The sequence below is a fragment of the Sceloporus undulatus genome, chromosome 2 (genome assembly GCF_019175285.1).
Source record: "Sceloporus undulatus isolate JIND9_A2432 ecotype Alabama chromosome 2, SceUnd_v1.1, whole genome shotgun sequence".
Lineage (NCBI taxonomy): Eukaryota > Metazoa > Chordata > Lepidosauria > Squamata > Phrynosomatidae > Sceloporus > Sceloporus undulatus.
In genome coordinates this window covers 78,894,973-78,918,710 of record NC_056523.1, presented here as the reverse complement: position 1 = coordinate 78,918,710, position 23,738 = coordinate 78,894,973, and the positions used below count along the sequence as shown (strand labels likewise).

Genomic DNA, 23,738 nt, shown 5'->3' with positions numbered 1-23,738 from the left:
TCCCAACCATTAAACCCTCAAAGGCTCTCTGGAATCCTATTGGTTCCATTAGCCTTCGAGGGCGGACCATTCGAATGGGTCCACCACCCCCGGTGGGGCAGATATTGGCTCTTAGTGCCGTCTTGACCAGGAAATGATCCGTCCATGACAATGCGGAGGTACTTACCACCTCCGCCCACGGATATTCCTGTTCCGTACTAAAGACCGCATCGAGTGTATGACCTGCACAATGTGTGGGCCCAATGACCAGTTGGGATAGGCCCATGTTTGTCATGGTCTCCATGAACTCCCGAGCCGCACCTGTTAAGCTGGTCTCGAGTGGAATGTTGAAGTCCCCCAAAACTAGAAGTCTGGGGGACTCCAACAATAGCTCAGAGACCACCTGTGTCAGCTCAGTCAGGGAGTCTGCTAGACAACGGGGTGGTCGGTAGACTAGCAAAATCCCCAGACTATCCCTGGTCTTCAGGCTGAGATACATACACTCGAAGTGGACTGTGTTCCGGACAGGTATCCTGGTCAAGGTCAGGTGGTTCTTGTGAACCAGAGCCACTCCGCCCCCCCGCCCACTTCTCCTCACCTGCTCACTGACAGAATACCCAGCTGGGAGGGCCTGCGCCCAGGTGACTGCGCTATCCTCTCCCAGCCAGGTCTCTGTGAAGCAGGCCAGGTCGGCATCCTCATCCAGGAGGAGGTCCTGGATGATGTGGGTCTTGTTTTTGACCGACCTGGCATTGCAGAGGAGCAGAGTGAGGTTCTGTGGAATGGTTGGTCTGCTCTCCAAGCCATTCTGAGATACAGAGGGAACTGAAGGCGGGATAGCTTTCAAACAGCGATCCCGTCTTCTTTTGTAACATTTGTTCCCTCTATTCCAACCATGCCTCCCATTCCCCAGCACAACTCCAATGGCCGCGCCCACCACATTCCCGGCCTCAGGTGGGTGGTGGAATTCAGAGCCATTGGCAAGATAAAATGATTGGGACATAAATCGTCCCAACCCTTTGGCCCCGTGGTCTAACAATCAGATGACAAGGGACCTACTGGCTGATAGATATTTAATTCGACCCATAATCTCCTCAGATCTTGAGATGACCTAATCAAACTTCCAAACCCCTTAAAGTTACAGTGGTGTTCCTGAAGGGGGTGGGTTGGGGGGCTTAAGACTCCCGCCCTGGCCACACCCCTTTCCTCCTCAGCTGCTTCTGCCCCACCTCTGCCTTTGCCTTGAGTCCCGGTGTTGTTGGGAAGCTTGCTCTGGCTGTGGCTTTGGCTTTGGCGTCTGAGCTGGAGTGGTGTTCCTGGAGGGGGTGGGTTGGGGGGCTTAAGACTCCCGCCCTAGCCACACCCCTTTCCTCCTCAGCTGCTTCTGCCCCACCTCTGCCTTTGCCTTGAGTCCCGGTGTTGTTGGGAAGCTTGCTCTGGCTGTGGCTTTGGCTTTGGCGTCTGAGCTGGACTGGTGTTCCTGGAGGGGGTGGGTTGGGGGGCTTAAGACTCCCGCCCTAGCCACACCCCTTTCCTCCTCAGCTGCTTCTGCTTATTTATTTATTCATTTTAAATTTTCTGAAAGAACATCACCTTTTATCAAATATTCACTTTAATCACCTTAAACTATGTATACACAAATACATTTAAGCTGTGCATATGATATTGTAATTTAAAGGTAAAATTTTAATTGTGCTAGTTGTTTATGTCAAAACATAGTGATATATGGGAATTCTGATTTATGACTAATATTAATAATAAATAATAATAATAATTTTATTTATGTTTCCCTGCCTGTCCCGGTTGGATCAAAGCGGGGTTACAGACTAAATAAAATCACAGTGTATACATTAAAATTCTCCGATTCAATTATTAACATTAAAATCCAGCATGTGAACTACTAATTACAAACATCAATACAGTACTCAATACAATATAATGGGGAAATAAGCAGCATCTCATTCAAGGGGCATGTCAGTCATTATCTTACATCGTATCTGGGTATGCTTGGCAAAATAGTTCAGTTTTAACTGCTGTCATGGCCAGCCAAGAGCAGGTCTCAGAGGAGGAGGAGAAGGATGTGGCTACTCCAGGGCATGGGAAAATGGAGGCTACATCAGTTCCTAATCCTGCCCTGCCAGATCCCAGCCCTGACCTCCCAGCCCCAGAGGAGGAAGCTCAAGCAGGTTCTAGCACTGGAGGGATTCCTACTGAGGCTCAGCAGCCTAGTGGTGACTCTGGGGAACAGCCAAGCCTGGAAGTGCCTTCCTTTAAGCAACACAGAGCTGAGAGTGCTTGCGTGCGTCGGTCCAGGAGAATTGCTGAGAGAGAATTGGCAAACAAGCCTCAGCTGGCACTGAGAAGAGAGTCTCCTACTTAACCACCTGGGAGATGCTAACTCGGTGCCAGAGATTATTGCAGTATCCTTCTGTGCGATTACTGTCAGCACTGGCTCCTTGCTCCCTGGAACCCTTGTTTGCCTTGAACCCTTGACTTTGGAACGGACTGGACTCTTGTTACCTTCTGGCTGCCCTGACCTTGGCCCAAACTGACTTCTGTGGACTCTGGAATCCTGACCTTGGCTTTGTTACTTGGTGTGCATCTTGTGGACTAACCGAAAGGTCTGTAGCCTGCCTTTTAGCTCCTTTCTTGTTAAACAATCCTTATAAGCGTTTGTTTGGACTTATGCTGGCCGTAGTCCAGGACAAGTGCTTTCCTGAATATCTCCAATGGGGACGCCAAACAGATGTCCTTAGGAAAGCTATTCCACAATCTCGGAGCCCTTATTGAAAAGGCTCTTTGTGAAATGGAAGCATATTTGGGGTTCTTAGTTTCCAATAAATTCTTACCCGATGTTCTAAGGGTGCGGGGCGGATTGTATGGGGAGAGGTGGTCCCGTAAGTAACTCGGACCCAAGCCATATAGGGCTTTATAGGTCATAACCAACACCTTGTATTGTGCCTGGAAGCTAATAGGGAGCCAGTGAAGATCTTTCAATACAGGTGTTATATGGTCAAACCTTGAAGAGCTGGTGACCAGTCTGGCTGCCATATTTTGTACTAATTGGAGCTTCCAAACTTGGTACAAGGGTAGCCCCATGTAGAGCGCATTACAGAAGTCTAGACGAGAGGTTACTAGTGCGTGTACCACTGTTTCAAGGTCCCTTTGGTCCAGGTAGGGTCGCAGTCGGCGTATCAACCGAAGTTGATAGCAAGCACTTCTGGCCATCGCATCTACTTGAGATGTCAATTGCAGGGATGAATCCAGAAGTACTCCTAGGCTGCGAACTTCGTCCTTCAGGGGAAGTGTGACCCCGTCAAGGACAGGTTGACAAATTTCCTCCCTTGGACCTTGGGGGCCTATCACTAGTACTTCTGTTTTCTCTGGATTCAGTCTGAGCTTGTTTTCCCTCATCCAGCCCATTACCGCCTTCAAGCAGGCATTTAGAGGAGAGATGCCGTCCTTAGACACTGCATCAGTCGGAGACATAGAGAACCATATTTGTGTGTCATCAGCGTAGTGATAACACCTCACCGGTGGGAGAGATCTCCGGATGATCTCTCCCAGCAGTTTCATGTAAATGTTGAACAGCATGGGAGACAAAATAGCTCCTTCAGGGACACCAGATGTCAGTTCCCTCTTAGAGGAGCAAGCGTCCCCCAGCTTCACCATCTGGAATCTGCCTGAGAGGTAGGATCGGAACCACTGGAGCGCAGTGCCTCCGATTCCCATCTCTCTCAGGCGTTCCAGAAGGATACCGTGGTCAACAGTATCGAAAGCCGCTGAGATGTCCAAAAGAACCAGCAAGGTCACACTTCCCCTGTCGGCGCTCAGACGGAGATCATCGACTAAGGCAACCATGGCTGTCTCAACTCCGTAGCCCGCCCTGAAGCTGGTTTGAAATGGGTCTAGATAATCGGTATCATCCAAGACAGCTTAGAGTTGGAAGGCAACTGCTCTCTCGATCACCTTGCCCAAAAATGGTAACAAAGAAACTGGTCTGTAATTATTTCTCACTAGGGGGTAAAGAGAGGATTTTTTTCGGTATTAGTCCAGAAACATTACTAAGGATTCGGTATGGTGTGGAGGAGGTCAATGGGGGGTTGACATCATGAGTTATTACACCAGCTGATGCCAATCCTAGTGATGCCATTGCTCCTATGGGAAGAGAATTGAAGAACTATGGCATCATTTGGTGAGACATTTAGAAAGGTGCTACTGTCTGGCTACACTTCTGCTTTCTTTCCTTGTGTGATAAGTTCCTAATAGAACGACAGAAGCTGGTACCATAAGTTTTCATAGACTTGAGTCTACTTCCTCAGACTCAAGTCTACGAAGGCTCATGCTACCACCAGCTTTTTTCTTTCAGTTAGACTCAAAGGTGCTACAAGAACTCTTTGCATACTGATTTTTCAGAGTATCATGGCTATGTCTTTGTATCTATCCAAGGCTCTATAAATTCACTCCCCTGTTTAGGTTCCTTCTTTTGGTCTAACTTGTCCTGGTCTCTGTTTCCTATGACCACCATAAATATCGGTTGGATTTCTGTAATGCGCTCTACATGGGGCCACCCTTGTACCAAACCCGGAAGCTTCAGTTAGTACAGAATATGGCAGCTAGGCTGGTCACTGGACGCTCCAGGGCCGACCATATAACACCAATTTTGTACAAACTCCATTGGCTGCCTGTTCACTTCCGGGCACAATACAAGGTGTTGGTTATAACCTATAAAGCCCTAAATGGCTTGGGCCCAGGGTACCTGGAGGACCACCTCTCCCCATATAATCCACCCCGCACACTCAGGTCATCTAGGAAGAGTTTATTGAGGATCTCTTCTACAAGATATAGGTCAACCTCTGAAAGGGCATTTTCCATCTTGGCCCCTGGGATCTGGAACACCCTCCCCGAGGAGCTCCACACCGCCACCTCCTTGGATCTCTTTAAAAAGAGACTGAAGACCTTTTTGTTTCATCAAGCCTTCCCTGATGTTCCGTGATATATGTGGCCCCCCTCTATATGATTAACATCTTCGAGTATATTGCTGGCTTGGTTAAATGTTGATTTTATGTATACTGTGCACTGTTTTGTAAGTTTTAATTATCTATTGCAATTTTTATCTTGTATTGTATCGTTATTGCAATTGTTGTACACCGCTGTGATCGAATGGAATAGCAGTATATAAATAAATTTTATTATCATCATCATCATCATCATCATCATCATCCCTCTCAGGTTTTGCAACAGGCAGCAACAGCAGTGGCCTGCACAATCCCAGCATGTGAAAGAGATAAACCCTTGCTTTTCCACCAAATTTAGATTAGATTTGAACATGCCTTTCTCGTGGAGTTCTTGAAGTTGAAAAGACTGTGGACTGTCAATTCAAATGCCTTCCAGACACCTCCAGCAAAACAAAACCCTGAATTCTCATTGCTAAGAGCCATCAGCATGGAGAAGTTATAGAGCATAGCTGGTAATTAGCTTAATTTGTATCTGCTTTTCACTCTCCAGAAATAATTCAGAAGCCTTATAATTGAACAATGACCCAGGGAAGTTTGTGTAATGAGCTACAAGAGAGACCACTGAAAGAAGGACTATAATTCACTATAATTACCATCCAAGGCTCTGTTGGAGGTAATTAAGCAATGTGCTATTTCCTCCTTGAAAATGCAGCCCACTTTATCCTGAAGCTGTTGATTTATCTCCATAAGATGTTTCTTGTCTTGTCGTGCACTGCACATCCCACACAGCCAGACTGAAATGCTCCATTACAATTGTCATCTGCCTATTTCCCAAGAAAAGAAACAAAATAACTGATGGCAATAAGCAATTTATCAGTACTGAGTAGACATCTGATGACAATATGAGCCAGAGAGGCAAAATGGTAAGCTTGCCCCCAAGCAAATGGGGGGGAAATGAGCATGGAAAACAGGGGCAGGATGTAGTGTTCAAAGAAGTAGTTGGGTTAGTCTCTTGCAGCAAAAAAAAAAAAAAAAGACGGAGTGGGAAGATAAAAAAGGGAATAGAGTGCTGAGGATACCATGGACAGCCAAAAAGACAAACAAATGACTCCTTGAACATATCAAGCCTGAAAACGCTCTGGAAGCCAAGATGATTAAATTGAGGCTGTTGCACTTTGGCCACGTTGTGAGAAGGCATGGATCACTGGGAAAGACAATAATGCTAGGAAAGGCAGAGGGCATGAGCAAGAGATGGAGACAACATGCCAAATGAATGGACTCAATCGGGGAGTTCATGGACCTAAATCTACAAGATCTAAGCACAGCAGTGAATAATAGAGGGGCTTGGAAATGTTTCATCTTACAGGATCACCAGGAGCCAAAGTCAACTCAAGGGAAACTATTATTATAACAACAAAAGCAGCACCTTTAAGACTATCTGGTTTTTATTTTTGCATGAGCTTCTTTGGATGTACACACACACACACAGAGTTGGTCCTCCACAATTGCGGCTTTGACTTTTGAGAATGTGATTATTTGCAGTTTAGATAAATATGTTCTTTCTAGGAATCTCTAGGTCCTCCAGCATTGACCACAGTTGCACTGGAGGACCTGGAGATTCCTAAGGAGGAAAGAACAGTGTTTTTTTTATTTGCAGTTTTTCCACCTTCACGGGGGTCCTTCCTCCCAAGCCCTAGTGAATGTAGAGGGACCACTGTGTGTGTGTGTGTGTGTGTGTGTGTGTGTGTGTATTTCACTCAATGATTATGTATTTATTATGATTCTGCAAAGACAATGGCAAATGTCCTCTGAACAAATCTTGCCAAAACTCCATGATAGGTTTGCCATAGGGCAAACTACACAACAACAAAAACAACACATTGGAAGAAGTGGTTTTATATCTACAGAAGCTCATGCAAAAGTGAAAACCAGTTAGTCTGAAAAAGTATTGCTATGTTACTTTCCTCCCTCCCCTCCCCTTCCCCCTTTGAAGGGGCAAGGATGGTTTGTGTTAATTGCATTTGGCTGTCAGCACACAACTGTGGCTGTAAAGGAGCTGTGAAGCAGCTAGAAGTGGGCAGACTAATGTTGGTAAACAATACTCAAAGCTGTGATATATGCACAACCTCCTAGTGAGATCCATTCACTTGATACTGAGGCATATGGAATCAAGCCTATTGGGTTTCCCAGATCCAGGCTGAAAACAACAAAGATCTGTGAAATATATTTAAGGTGGTCAGATGAGAAAGCTGCATGTGCTGAATTCGCTATGCTATCCAATTGTTAAAAGGTGTAGCTGTCCTGTCTTCTATTGCATCCGACAATCCTAAATAATGTGGTGTCTGAAACAAAAATCTCTTTGGTTGTAATATAGGAAAGACCACAGAACATGTGGCACACTTCTGTTTAAGGCTGCAAGGCTCTGAGAACAGGAGGGTAGATATATTTAGGTTGATTTGTGTCTGTCTGCAAGGCCTTGATGGGGAGGGGATGGATATGATCAGAAATAGCCTGGCTGCAGTTAAAATGCCTAGCCAGATGGGACTCAGCTGTCCGAAAAGCAAGGACCACAATGTAAGAAGTAAAATATGCCGAATGGAATCTGTAAACATGAAATTAAGCCTTTTGACGGACTGCACTTCACTGAAAAGGATGAGACTGGAATGGCAGGTATGCTAATAACCCTTGAAAAACTGATTTACAAGTAAATTCATGAGCTGACTTTTGTATTTAACTGTTGTTAGTACTTTGCTTTATACCAAATTTAATTTCCTTTAAATTGTTTCCCCACTCAACTGTGGCTGACCTTGATATTCCAGGGCCATAGAGAAGAACTATTCCATAAATTATTCACACAGTACCGCATGTTGGTAAAACATTATAATTGATTACAAAGATTTAAAAATTATTCTCCTTGTTTCTGAGGCCCAGTACAAACCATGGAAAAGGGGCGGTCCACAGCTGCCCCTTTCCATGGAGGATTGGGGCCAGGGCAGGCATACCGGCAGCCCAGAGGCCCCAATCCGGCACTTTTCCAGGCCACAGAGAAGTGGCAAAATACCACTTCCCTGTGGCCTGGAAAAGGGGTGTCCTTGGGGCCTCATGCCCCTGGACACCCCGGGAGCCAAAGTGATTGGAGAAAGGGGCCACTTCGCCCCTTTCTCCCTGGCATAGTTCTCGCAGCCGTTTGGTGGCTGCAGAAATGAGGCGCGTTCCCAGAAGGAGCTCTGTTTTGGAGCTCCTTCTTGTGGCACAGCCAGGCTGCCATAAGTGTCCTGGGGCGGTGTGAAGACATCACACATGCACCGCGCCGTTTGGACACATCACACGCATGACATCATAATGGTGGCGCCCATGTACACAGGGGGCCACCATTATCACACTGCCGGCATATATTAGGGTTAGGGAACGTGTACATGGTGTGTGCTCCCTAACCCTAATACCAGCGCTGGTATGCCGCTTATTGGCAGTCTGTACTTTACCACAGTCACTTTTTTATGTCTTCTTATGTCTGGGTTAAATATCAAACTAGCTGACAGATTAAGGTTTTTTCCGCTTTGTTGAAATCAAAGCGTTAGAAGGGTCTTCATATGTCATCAAATCTGGCCCCCTGCTCAGTTCAGGACAATGGGACAACTAGAAGAATTTGGAGAATTGGCGGGATTTAAAATTAACAGAGATAAAATAGTAATTAATGTTGACCAAAAAACATCTCCAAAACGGAAGAAACTGGACAGAAAACTGAATCAGATTTTAAAATTGAGAAAACAGTAAAATGTTTAGGATCAACAATTACGAACAAAATTGCGGAATTATTCGATAACAATTATGTCAAAGTATGGAACCAAATTAAAAAGAATTTGGACATATGGTCTAAATTCAAATTATCATTAATAGGAAGGACAGCAGTAGTACAAATGAGCATCCTCCCCAAAATGTTATATTTAATTCAAAATTTAAACATTATCTCTAATGATAAACCTTTTATCCAGTGGGACAAGGATTTATCCAAATTTATATGGCAGGGGAGGAAACCATTAATAACAATAATAATAACTATTATTATTATTATTATTTATATCCCGGCTCTCTACAAGATGCAATCGGGGCGGCTTACAAAGATTAAAAAGCATATATTCCAACACCCTCAATCCCCCCCTCTTAAAATACAATTAAACGATATAAGAATTAAAACATACATAAGAATAAAATAAATTAAAAAAATTTTTGCAACAAACTATAAACCGTGACTAAAGTGCAGTCGGAGTTCTTAGAGTTCTTCTGATGGCTGGAGAAACTATTCAGGAATGGCCCACCGGAAGAGATCCGTCTTTATAGCTTTTTAAAAGCTGTTTAGGATGGTAATATGACGGATCTCATCCAGCAGGCCATTCCACAATCTGGGCGTGACAGCAGAGGAAGTCGTTTGGGAGGTCGTGGACAGCCTTGTTTTATAAGGCTGTAGCAAATTCCTCCCTGAGGATCTAAGTGTTGGGCGGGGGGGATTATATGATAGGAGAAGATAAAAAAGAAAGAGGTGGCCTTGGTCTTCCGAATCTAAAACTATATTATCATGCTAGTAGTTTGCTCTGGATCAAAGACTGGATTTCTCTAGATGATAAATGTTTATTACAATTGGAAGAATTTAATTTACATTTTGGATTACATGCCTTTCTCTGTTACAATAAACTTAAATCAAACAAGGAATATTTTAACCATTATATTAGAAAATCTATTTTAAGAGTTTGGTTAAAATATCAAGAACAGCTTTGTCCTAAGATACCAATTTGGACCTCTTTGCATGAGGCTTTTCACAAAAACAAAACAAAACGAAATGATCACATTTTTCAGTTTTACACATAATAAAACACTACAATTAACTGAAGACTTCCTGGCTTATTGCAAGGAGGAATGATACAAGGATAATACAAGGACAATATACAAGCAAAATGCCATCCATATCTCAGTTTATAAAACCAAGTTATGATAGTTTAATCTAGGCTTTTGAGAAACCAAAAGCTTGGAACCAATACATTCTGAACCCTGCATAGAAAGCTCAGATCAAACATGCTGCAGAAAAGTAAAAACAGGAAAACTTAAGTATTTATTTCCTTTCCAGATTTAAGATGCTCTAAAAAGTACCAGTTATCTGGTACATTACTTCTTATGTAAAAAGAGAAGGCATTTTACTGCTTTACTATTCATCCCTCACTGCTCACCTCATAACAGCCAGGAAAGCAATCAATCCTCCTGGCTCCTTCCTAACAGCTAAGTACAGTGAGCCCTTTGTTTACGCGGGGGATCCGTTCCGGACTCCCCCACATAAAACAAATAACTCATATGCTCGAGCCCCATTTAAATGAAAGGTTCTCATGCATGTGGCGGCATGGCGGAGCGCATGCGCTTCAGGCATGCACCCCATTCATCCCTATGGGACGTGTCGCCCCTTCCTCCCTGCATGGCTTTCAGCGTATCCTGAAAGCCATGTAAAGTGTGCCCGCGTATGACGCGGGCACACTGTAACATTACCCAGGCTGATGAGTATCTAAATCAAAATGAAAGCTACTAATGGCCCCCATAATTAACGGCACCTCATTTGCTATGAAAAGATTATGGTAAAAAGAAAACAGAAAGAAAAACAGCATCACTCATGGGTATTAAACCATTCTGTGAGTGAGTGTCAAACCATTCTATCTGAAATAACCAAGAGGTGCAGCTCTGTCCGAGCACCATGACAAGGTCAATGAAAGGGGGAGGGGGAGAGAATGCCACCAGCCGTATCACAGAAGAGCTGAAGAAACCCATCAGCAGCCACCTTCCCTCAGGATTTTGTTTATTTTTTCCCTTGAAATAGGCTACCACAGCCAGAGACACTGATAACTTAAAACAACCAATCACCACATGCCTTTGAAATTTTGTGCATCTGCCTGATCTACTGCTTGCACTGTTCAGTTACCAAAATAACTGAAGATACATTTAACAGGTGCAGATGGACTATTATTGCAACAGCCTGAGGTGAGTAATGCCTAGAACTAGCAAATGAAGGAAAAACTACAGAGGGAAAGCAGATCTTTTAAAAATTTTACACCAGCAGAATGATGTAAAGATCATCTAGTCCAGCTACCTACCCTTCAGCTATAATCCATACAGCACATCAAACCAGCTACCAGTGGCCTAAAATGAAAGAGCAAGAGAAAGCAAGGTATCCCATTGAGGAAATGCCAAAGAATTCAAGGATATCTCTATTTTGTGTTTTGTACAGATCATTTGTAATAAAAAAAATGGGCAAAATGCAGTCCTCCAGATGCTGTTGAACTGCAGCTCCCCTCAACACAAGCTACACTAACTAGGAGTGATGGGAGCTGCGGCCATGTAATGTACAGACAATGATGTTTCCTACATAATTCTCCCATAGTCTGAAAGGAAAAATACTGTGAGATAAGTTTAAAGCAAAGAAATTCTTAAAAGAAGCCACTGTATTCTGCAACAAAATAAGCATATGAAATACTGTACAAGCAAATTTAAAAAAACAACAAACAGTATCAGTACCACCATCAACCACACAATACCGTAGGGAAAACTGCTTTAGCTACAAGCAGTGAATTCTGCACATGATGGAGCAGAACCAGAGAACACTTACCCTTGAAAGTCCGTATCAACAAGGAGCCGGACCAGAATTCCTGTCACAGCCACAAGGATTGGGTAGTGGTCTACGCTCTCCAGTCCTGGAGAAGAAAGCAAAGATTAATAGTCATAATCTTCAATGAGAAATGCTAGGGAAGAAACGGGCAACTATTCAAGATCTTGAGTGTGAGGAATGCTTATATCCCTTTTTGGATCTCCAGTTTTGGGTTGAATAAACCACTTGGTTTCCTCAAAATACCCTACTCACTCTAGAAGATGAGGGGGCACAAGCTCACTATGCTTCCCACCCCCCATCACACACTTACTTTTGACCCAGGAGAGGCCTTTTCCTAAACTAGGCTGGGGGACTTCTGGTTTTGAAAAAAGGCTTTCCTGGGCCTTAAAGAGCCAGGGGTTAGGAAGAATATGGTAAAATTGCTCTCCCATGCAAAACTCTGGAATGATGCTCCATCTTCCAGTTCTATCATAGCGTTCTTTCATCTTCAGCCTGCATATATTCTTGTCCACACACTTGTCCACACACAGGCTGTTGTTCTGTTAATAACTTGTGTGCAGGTAAAACTTATGTGTGCATGCATTCCATTTTAGACAGGGCTCAGACAGCTACTCTCTCACTTTTGTGCACTATCTAACAACCTCCCACTGCTCTGTAGCTGTCAAACACCAGTAGGGGCTACTATTGCTGTCTTTTACCAGTGAAGAGGGGAGGGAGGGGGAACTGATTCACACCATGAGGATCTAGCTGATCTGAGTTCTTTGGGAAAGGCAAAAATGAGTGCACTCCATGAGAGTGCACCCTCATTTCTTCCCCCTCTCCTCTCCCCTAAACCAAGACCAGCTGCTTCTCTATGATCTGAATCATCTGATGACATAAAAATATATTTCTCAATGCTTCAAATACAGCCTCAGCTAAGAATAGCATGTCTCCTCTGAATGAATGCCTGGCGTAGGTAATGGTCTGGATGTGGAAAAACAAATTGAAGTTAAACAAGACTGAGGTGTTTACTGTCAAAGGTTCTAACCTGGGTTTGGAGGTGTATCAACCAGTTCTGGATGGAGTTACACTCCCCTTGAAAGACTGTGTTTGCAGCTTGGGGTGCTTCTGGATCCGTTGCTCCAAATGACAGCTCAGATAGATGCAACAGCCAGGAGTGCCTAATATCAGCTTCATCTGATACACCAGCCGCATCCCTACCTAGAGCTAGCAGACCTAAAGATGGTAGTGCATGCACTGGTAACCTGCATGCTGGACTTTTACAATGCAATGTACCAAGTTTGGAAACTTAGTTAGTTCAAAACATGGCAGCCAGACTGATCACTGAGACATCCAAGAGTGAACATATTACACCAACATTAAAATCACTTCAGTAGCTGCCAAATAGTTTCTGGCAAGTATTGGTTATTACCTTTAAAGCCCTACATAGTTTGGGTAACAGGTTACCTACAGGATCATCTCTTCCCATATAATCTTCCCCATATGCTCAGGTCCTCTGGCAGATGTTGACTCTAGTCAGCCAAGACTAGATTAGTGACTATCAGCCAGAGGACTTTTTCTTCACCCACCCTGAAACTGTGGAATGACCTGCCTAAAAAGAATCAACAGCTGAATGTGCTGTCCAAATTTTAAAAAGCATTAAAGACCAGTTTCTTCCAGCAGGCTTATCCAGATGATTTTTAAATTGTGAATTTTAAATGATGAATTTTAAATGTGGATTGTTTTAATATGTGTACATCTTGTCTGTCTTTTTAAATTGATGAGTGTTTTAACTGTTATCTTTTAAAATGTTGTCCATCTGTTAATTATTGTTGTTCCTTGCCTCAATCTGTAGGGCGAGGTGGGTAAGAAATAATAATAATAATAATAATAATAATAATAATAATAACAACAACAACAACAATAATAATAACAACAACAACAATAAAGTACTGTAAGTAAGAAATTATCATCATCATCATCTCCCCCCTCCCCCCGCTTCTTACTTTCCCATTTGTAAACAACATTGTAGCAGTCCCTCTAAAGGCATGGGACATGCTGGTTCGTGGGAGCATGTGGATCTGAGCGTGCAGAGCTATGTACACATATATGATCTTGGCCCCACTTTCCCTAGGACATAAACTTGAGAAGAGCACTTGAAGGCAGGCCTAAAAAATGATAGTTTTGAGATACAGTAAATGTTAAATCAATCCATGTTTTCAAATGTGGAAAGAACTAACCTTATGAAAGCCAATCATCTCACATGTTAGCATGCCCCATGTTTCCAGTACGACAGAATTGCCCAAGGTGGAAGTATGGGGGCATACCTGAAAACAAGCTTCAAATATTCAATGGAGTGGAAGAATGACATTTTTTCATAAATTTAAAAGGATTGCTTGACTAATGTCAGATGAAACTTCTATCAGTATAACACAACCTGAAAATACTACCTGTTCTAGAATGTTCTTGCCATCACACCAGCTATGTTGGTAGTATTGAGCATACTACAGAGAGATGAATGGATCTCTCAAAATTTGGAGATAAGTTAATGTTTTTGCCTATTTACATCCACAACTGGCATTTTCAAAGAGAAGGCCTGAGCTTTGTCCCACAGGAAGAAAAGAAAGGACACACTGACTCAGCAATACTGTTTATTTCCTATTAAGGATCAGCATGTCACAGAACTACAGTAGCACAACTATTAACGCACAAGATATGCCACAGCAGTTATTTGATAATGATGCATGGATAAAGCAGGACTTTCTGCTTGAGAAAACAAGACAGAAAGTACTTTACTGTCTTTCTTATGAAACAGCAGAGTAAGCAACCAAAACGATGGACTCAGGATAATGGCGCTACATGATAAATGGAACCTGCTCAGCAATTTTGCTTTTGACACAGCTTCTACCTATTCACTCGTATTTCCCTCTCTCAGCTTTTATTGTAAATCTTCACCTCTATATAGATTATTTCATATTTTAACAAGCTCTGTATGAGGAGAGATCCACTGGCTTTAAATAGGCCAGGCACATGGCCCTCACGTAATTACTACTCCTTGGGTAATGCTTAGAGATACCATATCCCACAGCTGTAAATTTTATGCACCCCCTTCCATTCTGATGGCCACCCTCCTGGTATCCAGCTTATCTGAAGAACAGGTGGGAATAACAGCACAGACTCAACTTACAATGCAGTATGAAAGGATGGTACAAAACTGTACCCACAGACATTTCCTACCCTTTTTTTCAAGGCAGAGCTCATGGTAGGAATGTCTGTGCAGATACTAAAAATGCCCAGGATTTATAGAAACATCCCTGTATGGTTTTAGGAGAGCAGAGAGGAGTATGTCCCACGAATAATGGAAGGATTAAGAACACAGGGTGTTACCTTACACCATTCACAACCCAGTGTTGTCTGTGCAACGCACTCTACATGGGGCTACCCTTGTGCCTAGTTTGGAAGCTTCAATTGCTGTAAAACATGGCAGCCAGGTTGGTCGCTGGTAAATCCAAAACCGACCATATAACACCTATTTTAAAATCCCTCCATTGGCTGTCTATTAGCTTCCGGGCACAGTACAAGGTGTTGGTTATCACCTTTAAAGCCCTACATGGCTTGGCTCCAGCTTACTTGCGGGAGCACCTCCCTCCATATAATCCACTCCACACATTCAGGTCCACTGGGAAGAATCTGCTGCAGCCAAAGACCAAATTGGCTGCGGTCTCGCAGAGGACCTTCTCATCTGCCGCTCCAAAAGTGTGGAATGACCTGTCGGAGGAGATCCATCATATTACCACCCTTGACATCTTTTAAAAGGCTGTCAAGACATATCTCTTCAGGCAGGCCTTCCCAGAGTGACCTCTCATTAAAGGATAGCCCCATCTGCCCCAAAATGTCTTATTCTTATCCACCTGTTATTTAAACTGTTTTTAATTATTTTAACTACGTTAATTGGCATTTGATTGTTATTATCATGTTGATGGTGGAGTTGGGGGATCGTGTAATATTGATATTAATTGTATTGTGTATTCATATGTTCTATTGTAACCCAGCTCAATCTGTAGGGAGAGGCGGGATAAAACTATTATTATTATTATTATTATTATTATTATTATTATTATCATCATCATCATCATCAGACTCAGACTGACACGGGCTCACACAATTCTTTAAGTCCCTCCTGGCACCAGTTCACTCCATGCATCTGAGGAAACAGACCACGTCTATGAAAGCTTATGGTACAGTTTTGTTCACACAGTCTCAAAGGTGTTACAAGATTCCTTTGCATACTGATATTCCAGACTAACATGGCTAAGGAGACTACCTAACTGCACTCTTATAGTGCTGCTATACCACTTTTACTGCTCTGGCTACCTCCTGTTGCATTCTGTTTTTTTCGTTCAGCAAGGCCTAAGAGCTCTCTGTCTGAGAATTCTAAATGTCGCTCCCTACATTGCAAATCCCAGAATACAGCAGAAGGCAGCCAGAGCAGTTAAAGTGGAATAGCAGCAGTATAAGAGTGCAGTGCACACCATGTCTCTGGATAGCTCCTTAGGATTAGAAAAAGCCTTTCAGAAAAGCAGAGGCCTTTCCTATCACCTGATATCAAATCTTTCCAACTTTAGACACCAAGAACATTCTGGATTGAAAGCATGTGTTCTATCACTCAGCTAGAGTCCTTCCCGCAAATGGTTGTGAGATGGAGGAGAAGGTAGCTCACCTGGTAGGCGAAGATTGACCACTCTGTCAAACAGGTTCCGCTCAGCTGTCACACGATTTAGCACCTGATTTAATAGCTGTGAGGAAAGGATATGAGATGAAAGAATGCTTAAAGCAAAGGTGATCACCATTTTGTGGTGATACTTTCATTACACCAACCAAAAAGCCACACGTATAGCTTCCTGCTCTAGCTGCCTAAAGAGCAAGCCTGTAAAAAACCAACCCTCCAAATTTCCACTCCCCTTTCTGAAATATATCTGCAACAGTACGTACATATTGGCAGAGTTCTATAATAAAGTGTACTGCAAATTCACAAAAAATCACTTTGAGGATAGTTTCTTGCTGTACGTGCTGGTACTTTCTAACTATCGGTTCCAAAATAGCAGAGGAAGCTTTTTAAAGAACCTACCCAAGCAGCAAGTGGTGAGGCAGTGGCTAGAAACACCATAAAGCTTTGTCTATTGCTCCCTAGATCACATGGCATGGCAGATACCAATCAGACAGGGCTCTAGTGAGCCAGTAACAGACAAGACAAGCCCTCAGCACTAACAGGCTAAAAACAATGGTCAGATTATATCAGTTCACATTTCAAGCTACAAACTCTTCCATTGGAAATATTATTAGACTGGAAACCAGCTCACTATTGCTCCTGGGATGGCAACTGGCAGAGCCCAGTTGGACCTTTTCTGAACAAATCAAGTTTGAACAAATCAAATGCACACACTGGAACTTCAGGAAAAAAAGCCATATACAAGGTTTGTCAAAAGGAACATTTCGTTTAAAGGAACTGGTAAAAGAAATTGTAAAGAATTATTAATTTTTCCAAAATGGCATCTGATGCTCCTTCAAAAGTATAGCAGACTTCTGAAAAGGGTACACAGAGAACATCTGACAGGTGGACAAGTGCTGTACTGTTTTAAGAATGAATTCAAAACAATTTCAAAAACATGCCACATTGAGAACTGTGTATGTATATGCAGGGCTGTTAATCTGTTTTGGCACGTTACACAGTGCATGATTGTTTGACTAGATCTCTTTCATATGCAAGACCCCCAAACACATAAGTTGTTGGGTCGATTTAGCTACACACATAGGCTAACAGTTATTTGGCTAGAAGGCAGAACTATGTACATTTCCATTCACCTCTTGCAACTGCTATAAGTGCCTTGTCAAACACATCCAACCTCACATGGATGCCTATTGATCTGGGGGCCAATTCTAGTCCCAAGGGTCCACTGCTGGCTACACTATTCTGGAGATGCCAGTAAATCCCCAAATAACTGAAAGAGGAAGTGTTCTGGAGTCTGTGCCTAATTTCTTTTCATTTCAGAGGATTTCTGAAAGTTTGCAGGGACATGCAAGCCATTTAAACTGGTGAAACCTGAGGTCTCCAAAAACAGGAAAACGATTTCTTCAGGTTAAAAAAAATGGGGGGAAGCAAAGGGACACATACTGATGCATTCCGATTTGGAGGACTTAAGGAAATAGTAGGAAACATTAAGACATCTGAGAAAAGGAAGCAAGGTTTGAGACTTAAAGGAGGAGGTCATTTTTGCAAACATTACATTATATCCTTCACATTTCATGAAACTGATGCAAATATTTTCTCTGAATTTTTCTTCCAGAGAAATTAAAGTTTACAATTAAAGAAAAAGAGCTGGAGATCTTATCTTGCTATACATACATTAAATAATCACTGCGAGAGAATGATAGTAGCATAGGATGGGGCAAGGAGAACAAACCTGATGTTCTGCATAAATCAATGCTTAAACTTGCTCCTAACCAGCACTAAAACATTTCAGAATATCTCAGGTGCTGCAAATCTGGCCAAATGGCAACATATCCATCCTCAGCTAGGAAATCTTTTCCACAATCATATATCTAACCAAATGTCTTCATGAAGAAAGGTGAGTACCTGTGCAAGTCTCCTGAGTAATAGCTCTGATGACGGACGGCTCCAATCCAGGAAGATCTCAGGAGCCAGAGTGACAGTCATTTCCAAGACCCTGAGCAGACTCACCGAGAGATCAAAGCATGTTGCACACACCTTCAGTTGGCGACTGTCTACAAAGTTTCTTTCAAGGCGCTCTGCAGCTTGTTGTATCTACTCAAATAAAACATAACATAAGCATCAGTAAAAAGCAGCAGCTATTCTCTTCACATACCTCACAAGCCCCAGAGCTTGGATCTAATTACAAACAATTAGTTCCTTTTTCCAATAAGGAAGGGATGATGACTACATTACTTTATAAATGTAAATTAATAAGGGTAACATAATTCCTTTTGTGGTATAACTGCAATTTTTAGATACTTTTACAGAAATCCAGGTGTAGTAGCTTCATTAAATGTTGGGAGTATCCAATGGTTTAAGTCCTGGTTTTTACTGTGCTACTTACTGCTATCTCATGCTCTGTTGTGGATGCTGGGGGTGATGATGAAAGAATTATGAGATGTCTCTTGAACCATAATTAAACATCCAGACTTTTTTTTTTAAAACTATTTTAATTATTTTTGAAAAATTGAAAGATGAAAGTTGCTTTTTTGAGATATTGATTATAACACAAACAAATTACTTTTCTTGGGCCTTGAAAGGTCAACCATAATTATTTATTTAAGACTTACCTTCTAACCTTTGGCTCTCCCTTCTTTTTCAGCTCATGCCCAAGCTGAACATAAGTTGAGAACCTCGGCTGCAATCTTTATCAGTATCTAATATGGGAAGACCTTATTTTTCCTACAATATGTCATCTGACAGAGACCTGCCCCTTCCAATTAGATTTCCAATCAGATTTATTCTAGACCTAAACTCTTACCTCCTGAATCATGCCTATGAATTCTGAGAAGGCCCAGTTCAGCTGGTTAAGGACACTATTAAGGAAACTGGGTGCCATTTCACGGTCACTGCGCAGCAGGTCCGCCATGTGTCGCTGTAGCAGGGTGGATGGACAAGGCTCTGGAATGAAACAGTAGCAGGTTCTAAAGAGATCACATTGTCAAAAGGTATTGCAAAGTTACAACCTGACCCTTGCCTGCTTTGCTGTAGTCACATGGAAAGGAAAACATTTTAACACCTTTTGTGCTCCACAGACCCAAAATTTGACACCATAAAACCACAAGGAATTCTTTGAATCGCCTCCCACAGAAGTCCTCTTTGCAATAAATAGATATGGCAGGTGCCATCTCCAAGGCCAGCTCTTCCATGGCCTATTCTGAGCCTGTCCCATCTCCAAGGCCTGAAGCACTTTGCCATAATGCCACCTTGAATTAGCTGGGATGTGGTCATGCACATTTGCTGGCTTTATGAAAATAAGAAGTTGTACCCTACAGCTGAGCTCCAGTCAAGCTTTCCTTCCACTCATCTCTACAAGGCCTCAGGTCAACTCAGAACTAATCTTTCCCGAAAACAGCATCACAACAGCTCCTCAGCAGGACATCAGTGCCCAGGGAGCAGATCCACACTCCTCTCTGTCAGTATAACATGTACTTGCACTTGTCTGCCTAGCTCCAATTGGAAAAGACAGTGAGTAAAAAATCAAGGAGAGGGAAGGAGGAAAAATTAAGTCTGATGCCTTTTCCAGGCTACTCATAAACCCCCAGACTTGCAACCAGTATCTCTTTTAAGGAGAATTCTTGAGAAACCACTTGAGGGTCATGGTGAGGTGAGACTATCTTCAGACAATTTGCTAGTTCTCATCAAGAAATTCCTCTCAGCACAGTATGAAGGAGGGACATTCATTTCCCCTCTTCCCATCCCACTTCTCAATGAAAGTAGTCTGGCATGAGAGTGTTGTAGATGTTGGTGTGTAAATAGCAAGTAGCAAGTACATTTCTATACCATTTATCAGTGCACTTAAGCACTCCCTAAGAGGTTTACAATGTGTAAGCTAATTGCCCCCAACAAGCTGGGTATTCATTTTAGTGACCTTGGAAAGATGCCAGGCTGAGTGGACCCTGAGCCCCTGGCTGGTATTGAACTCACAACCTTGTGATTTATGAGTGAGTGGCTGCAGTACAGGCATTTAACCACTGCGCCACCAGGGCTCCTATTCATAAACTAATTCATAATGAAACTAATTTAGTTGCACATGCTGCTAACATTACAGGGGCCACAGCAATAAAAACAATAGGAAATGAATGAATGAATGAATGAATGAAGTCAATGGCAACCCAACCAAGGACTGTTTTTGACATTGCTTTTCCCTCCTCAAAATGCTTAGAACTAACTTTCTTCCTATCTTGTTTCTTAATTGTCCAGCTCTCAATCCATACACAATAATAGGGAATACAATGGCTTGTATGATTCTAACTTTTGTGCTGAGTTGTATATCTTTGCATTTTCGGATCTTTTCTAGTTCTTTCATAACTGCCCTCCCCATTCTTAATCTTCTTCTGATTTCCTGGCTGCAGTCCCTGTTTCTATTAATGCTTGATCCCAGGTACGAGAACTTTTTTGCTATTTCTATTTCTTCATTGTCTAGGATAAATTTGTGTAGATTCTCCGTGGTCATTATTTTTGTTTTCTTTAAGCCTGCTTTTGCATTTTATTTCTTGATCTTCCTTAATAGTTGTTCCAGGTCTTGGAGGTTTTCTACTAGTATTATGGTGTCATCTGCATATCTAAGATAGTTGATATTTCTTCCTCCTGCTTTTGTGTCCAAGCCTGTTTTTCTTATAATATGTTCTGTATACAAGTTGAACAGACAGGGTGATAAGATGCAGCCTTGTCTGACCCCTTTGCCAATTGGGAACCATTCTGTTTCTCTGTTCTTTTCTGACAGTAGCCTCTTGTCCTGAATACAGATTCCTCATCAGGACTATCAGATGTGTTGCCACTCCCATGTCTTTAAGGGCATTCCATAGCCTTTCATGATCTATGCAATCAAAGGCTTTGCTATAGTCTATAATGCACATGCTGATTTTCTTTTGGAAGTCCTTGGTGCACTCCATTAGCCATCGTATGTTTGCAATGTGGTCCCTAGCGCGTCTTCCTTTCTTGAACCTCTGGGATTTCTCTCTCCATGAATGGCTGGAGTCTATGTTGCAGAATGTTGAGCATGATATTACTTGTGTTTGAAATTAATGCTATTGTCCTATAGTTGTTATAGTCTTTTGTGTCTCCTTTTTTGTGCATGGGGATATATATTGATCATTTCCAATCTACTGGCCATCGTTTCATTTCCCATATCTGTTGGCATATGTTAGTTAGCACTGTAGTTGACTCTGTCAGTGTGGATGTAGACATACATTGCTATAAATTGGGCAAATATTTCTTCCTCATTCTGAAAGCCTCTGTGATAATTTTCATCAAGTATCAAATTGACTTGATATTGTTTTTTTCTTTTAAACAGATGAAAAACTCTTTCAAGATTTCAAAGGTTTTTTCCCCCTTGTTGTATTAAAAAGAGCCACCCCAAACTATGAATATTCTAGACTCCACTCCCTACTCAAAAAAATCTTGATGCAATGGGCTTTCTCTCTCTCTCCTAAACAAGGTTCATAAAGTTTAACAATTACTAGAATACTACTTGCTTGCTAAGGAATGCAATTGGAAGGCTTGCCATTCAAACTTTGAGCTCTCAAACCAGCCTTAAGAGAAATACACCGAGACTAGAAGAAACTGCCAACAGAGAATTATTAATACCTCTTAGAGCAGGAAGAGGTGGGATGGGTGGGTGTTTATGTGTGTGTACGCATGAGAAAGAAAGAGAGATGGAGAAGCATCACAAGCAAGTCTCCTGTGTGTCTCCTCATGTAGGCAGCAACCTCCTAATCACTGTCATCTTCAGTTTAAAAAAAGTTATCAGAGGGCTACAGACAGGAAAAGAATATGAACCATCCTTCAGTAAACTGTGTTTGGAGATCAAAAGATGATCCTGATCCCTTGAGCCCCAAGAAAGTGACCATCTCTGCCTTCTAGTAAGCAAGAGAATGCCTTAAGCATATAAGATGAGGAATCTTAGCAACTGAAAGGTGAGCAGAGTTTCAAATTCTACACAAAGGTAAAAGGCAGAGGACATCTGATCTTTCTGCTTTTGTCTGTACTCTACTCCTTCTCTGTAGCACAACAAAATCTTGGGAGAGGGGAATTCTGTCCCTCTTGGGCAATGTCCCAAGGACGGCTAGTAGACAAACTCCTTTCAATTAACACAGAATTAATTATTCATTAAAGTACAATTCAAAATAGCACAGAACAGGATCACTAGTCAGAGGATCCTGTACCCTTCCTTAGACCTTTTGGAGCCAGCTGCAGAAATAACGGGTAGAGAGACAGGACCTTGCCAAAACCTAAGAAAATGAAACAATGCCACATTCCCCATGAGATATCCTGAGGCCACTGTAGGACCACATATGCACACACATAGATACCCTAAAATGATGGAGCTCCATGACAGCCTTGGGAAAATCAACTGGATGATGTAGAGAGAAAGTGCTATCTATTGAACTTTTCTGTTTCCTTGTTCTTTCCCATCTTTGATGAAGGACATGTTTAAGGATAGGAAGGGATACAGAAGACTAAAGAGGAAAATGGCAGTAGAAGCAACAGCCACAAGGGGGAACTGCAGTGGAGAGAGCAACTACAGATTTCCTTGCATTCAGAATCTACCCTCCAACTAAAGGTAAATAGGCACATAAACATTAATGCAGAGGCACAACTGGCAGGTCACCATCACTTGGTGTATGCTGATCTACCTCCTTCATTTTCCTAGCACAACATTTCCATATGCTTAGCCTTACTTATAGTTGGATAGAACAACAGGACTTGACTCTACACCAAGGACAGGAGGGAAAGAGACTCTGCTAAAGGGCTGAAACCTACTATTCCACCACAATATACATGGAAGACAACAAGAAACTTACTTTGGAAACTAGCAACAGAGAGATCTCCTGGGCCCAAGAAATAGAGAAACAAACAAACAGAAAAACATTAAATATAGATGCAAGTCTTCTTAGACAGGCTGATAAGGTGCCACTACTGCCACCTTCTGCTGGGATGTGAGATTTTCCCCTCCATTAAATCATCTCTCCAAGAGCCCACAGGCCTGATTAATATACCCACTCAGCAGCACAGAAGACAGAGACTTAAACAAAAGAGGTCAGTACTATCTTCACTAGCTCAAAAACTCTGGCCAATCTCAAAAGTGACTTTTATGCCTGCAGCTCCAAGATTATTCGTCTGATCATCAACAAAGTCAGCATTAGCAAAGCCCTGAGACCAGAGCTCTCAGGAACTTAACTAGTACCTCTTGTGAATGTGGAAGAATTTTGACATCATTTCTGCGGTCACCTAAGAGGAGATGCCAAATCCCCTGAAACTTGTAACTGGAGTCTCTCAGAGCTCCTTGCCATGCCCAATAAAGATGTATTGAGTACTACTGTAATGCTAGATTTCTAAATATGTAGGTGATGAACAAACACCTCAGAACAAGGGTAGGTCCCACCAATTCTCTCGAGAAATGAGAGCA

General features: G+C 42.4%; 1 protein-coding gene across 5 annotated transcripts in view; it reads right to left on the bottom strand.

Moving 5' to 3' along the window:
• Positions 1-23,738, bottom strand: part of RNF123 (ring finger protein 123) — a 152,785-nt gene that overhangs the window by 68,733 nt on the left and 60,314 nt on the right. For all 5 annotated transcript variants that reach the window (XM_042452202.1, XM_042452206.1, XM_042452207.1 and 2 more), the window contains exons 32-35: positions 19,089-19,228; positions 18,191-18,379; positions 16,277-16,352; positions 11,578-11,662 (exon numbers count right to left, since the gene is read on the bottom strand). In XM_042452202.1, coding sequence (XP_042308136.1) covers positions 11,578-11,662; positions 16,277-16,352; positions 18,191-18,379; positions 19,089-19,228 — 490 coding nt within the window. The remainder of the gene's footprint in view (positions 1-11,577; positions 11,663-16,276; positions 16,353-18,190; positions 18,380-19,088; positions 19,229-23,738) is intronic.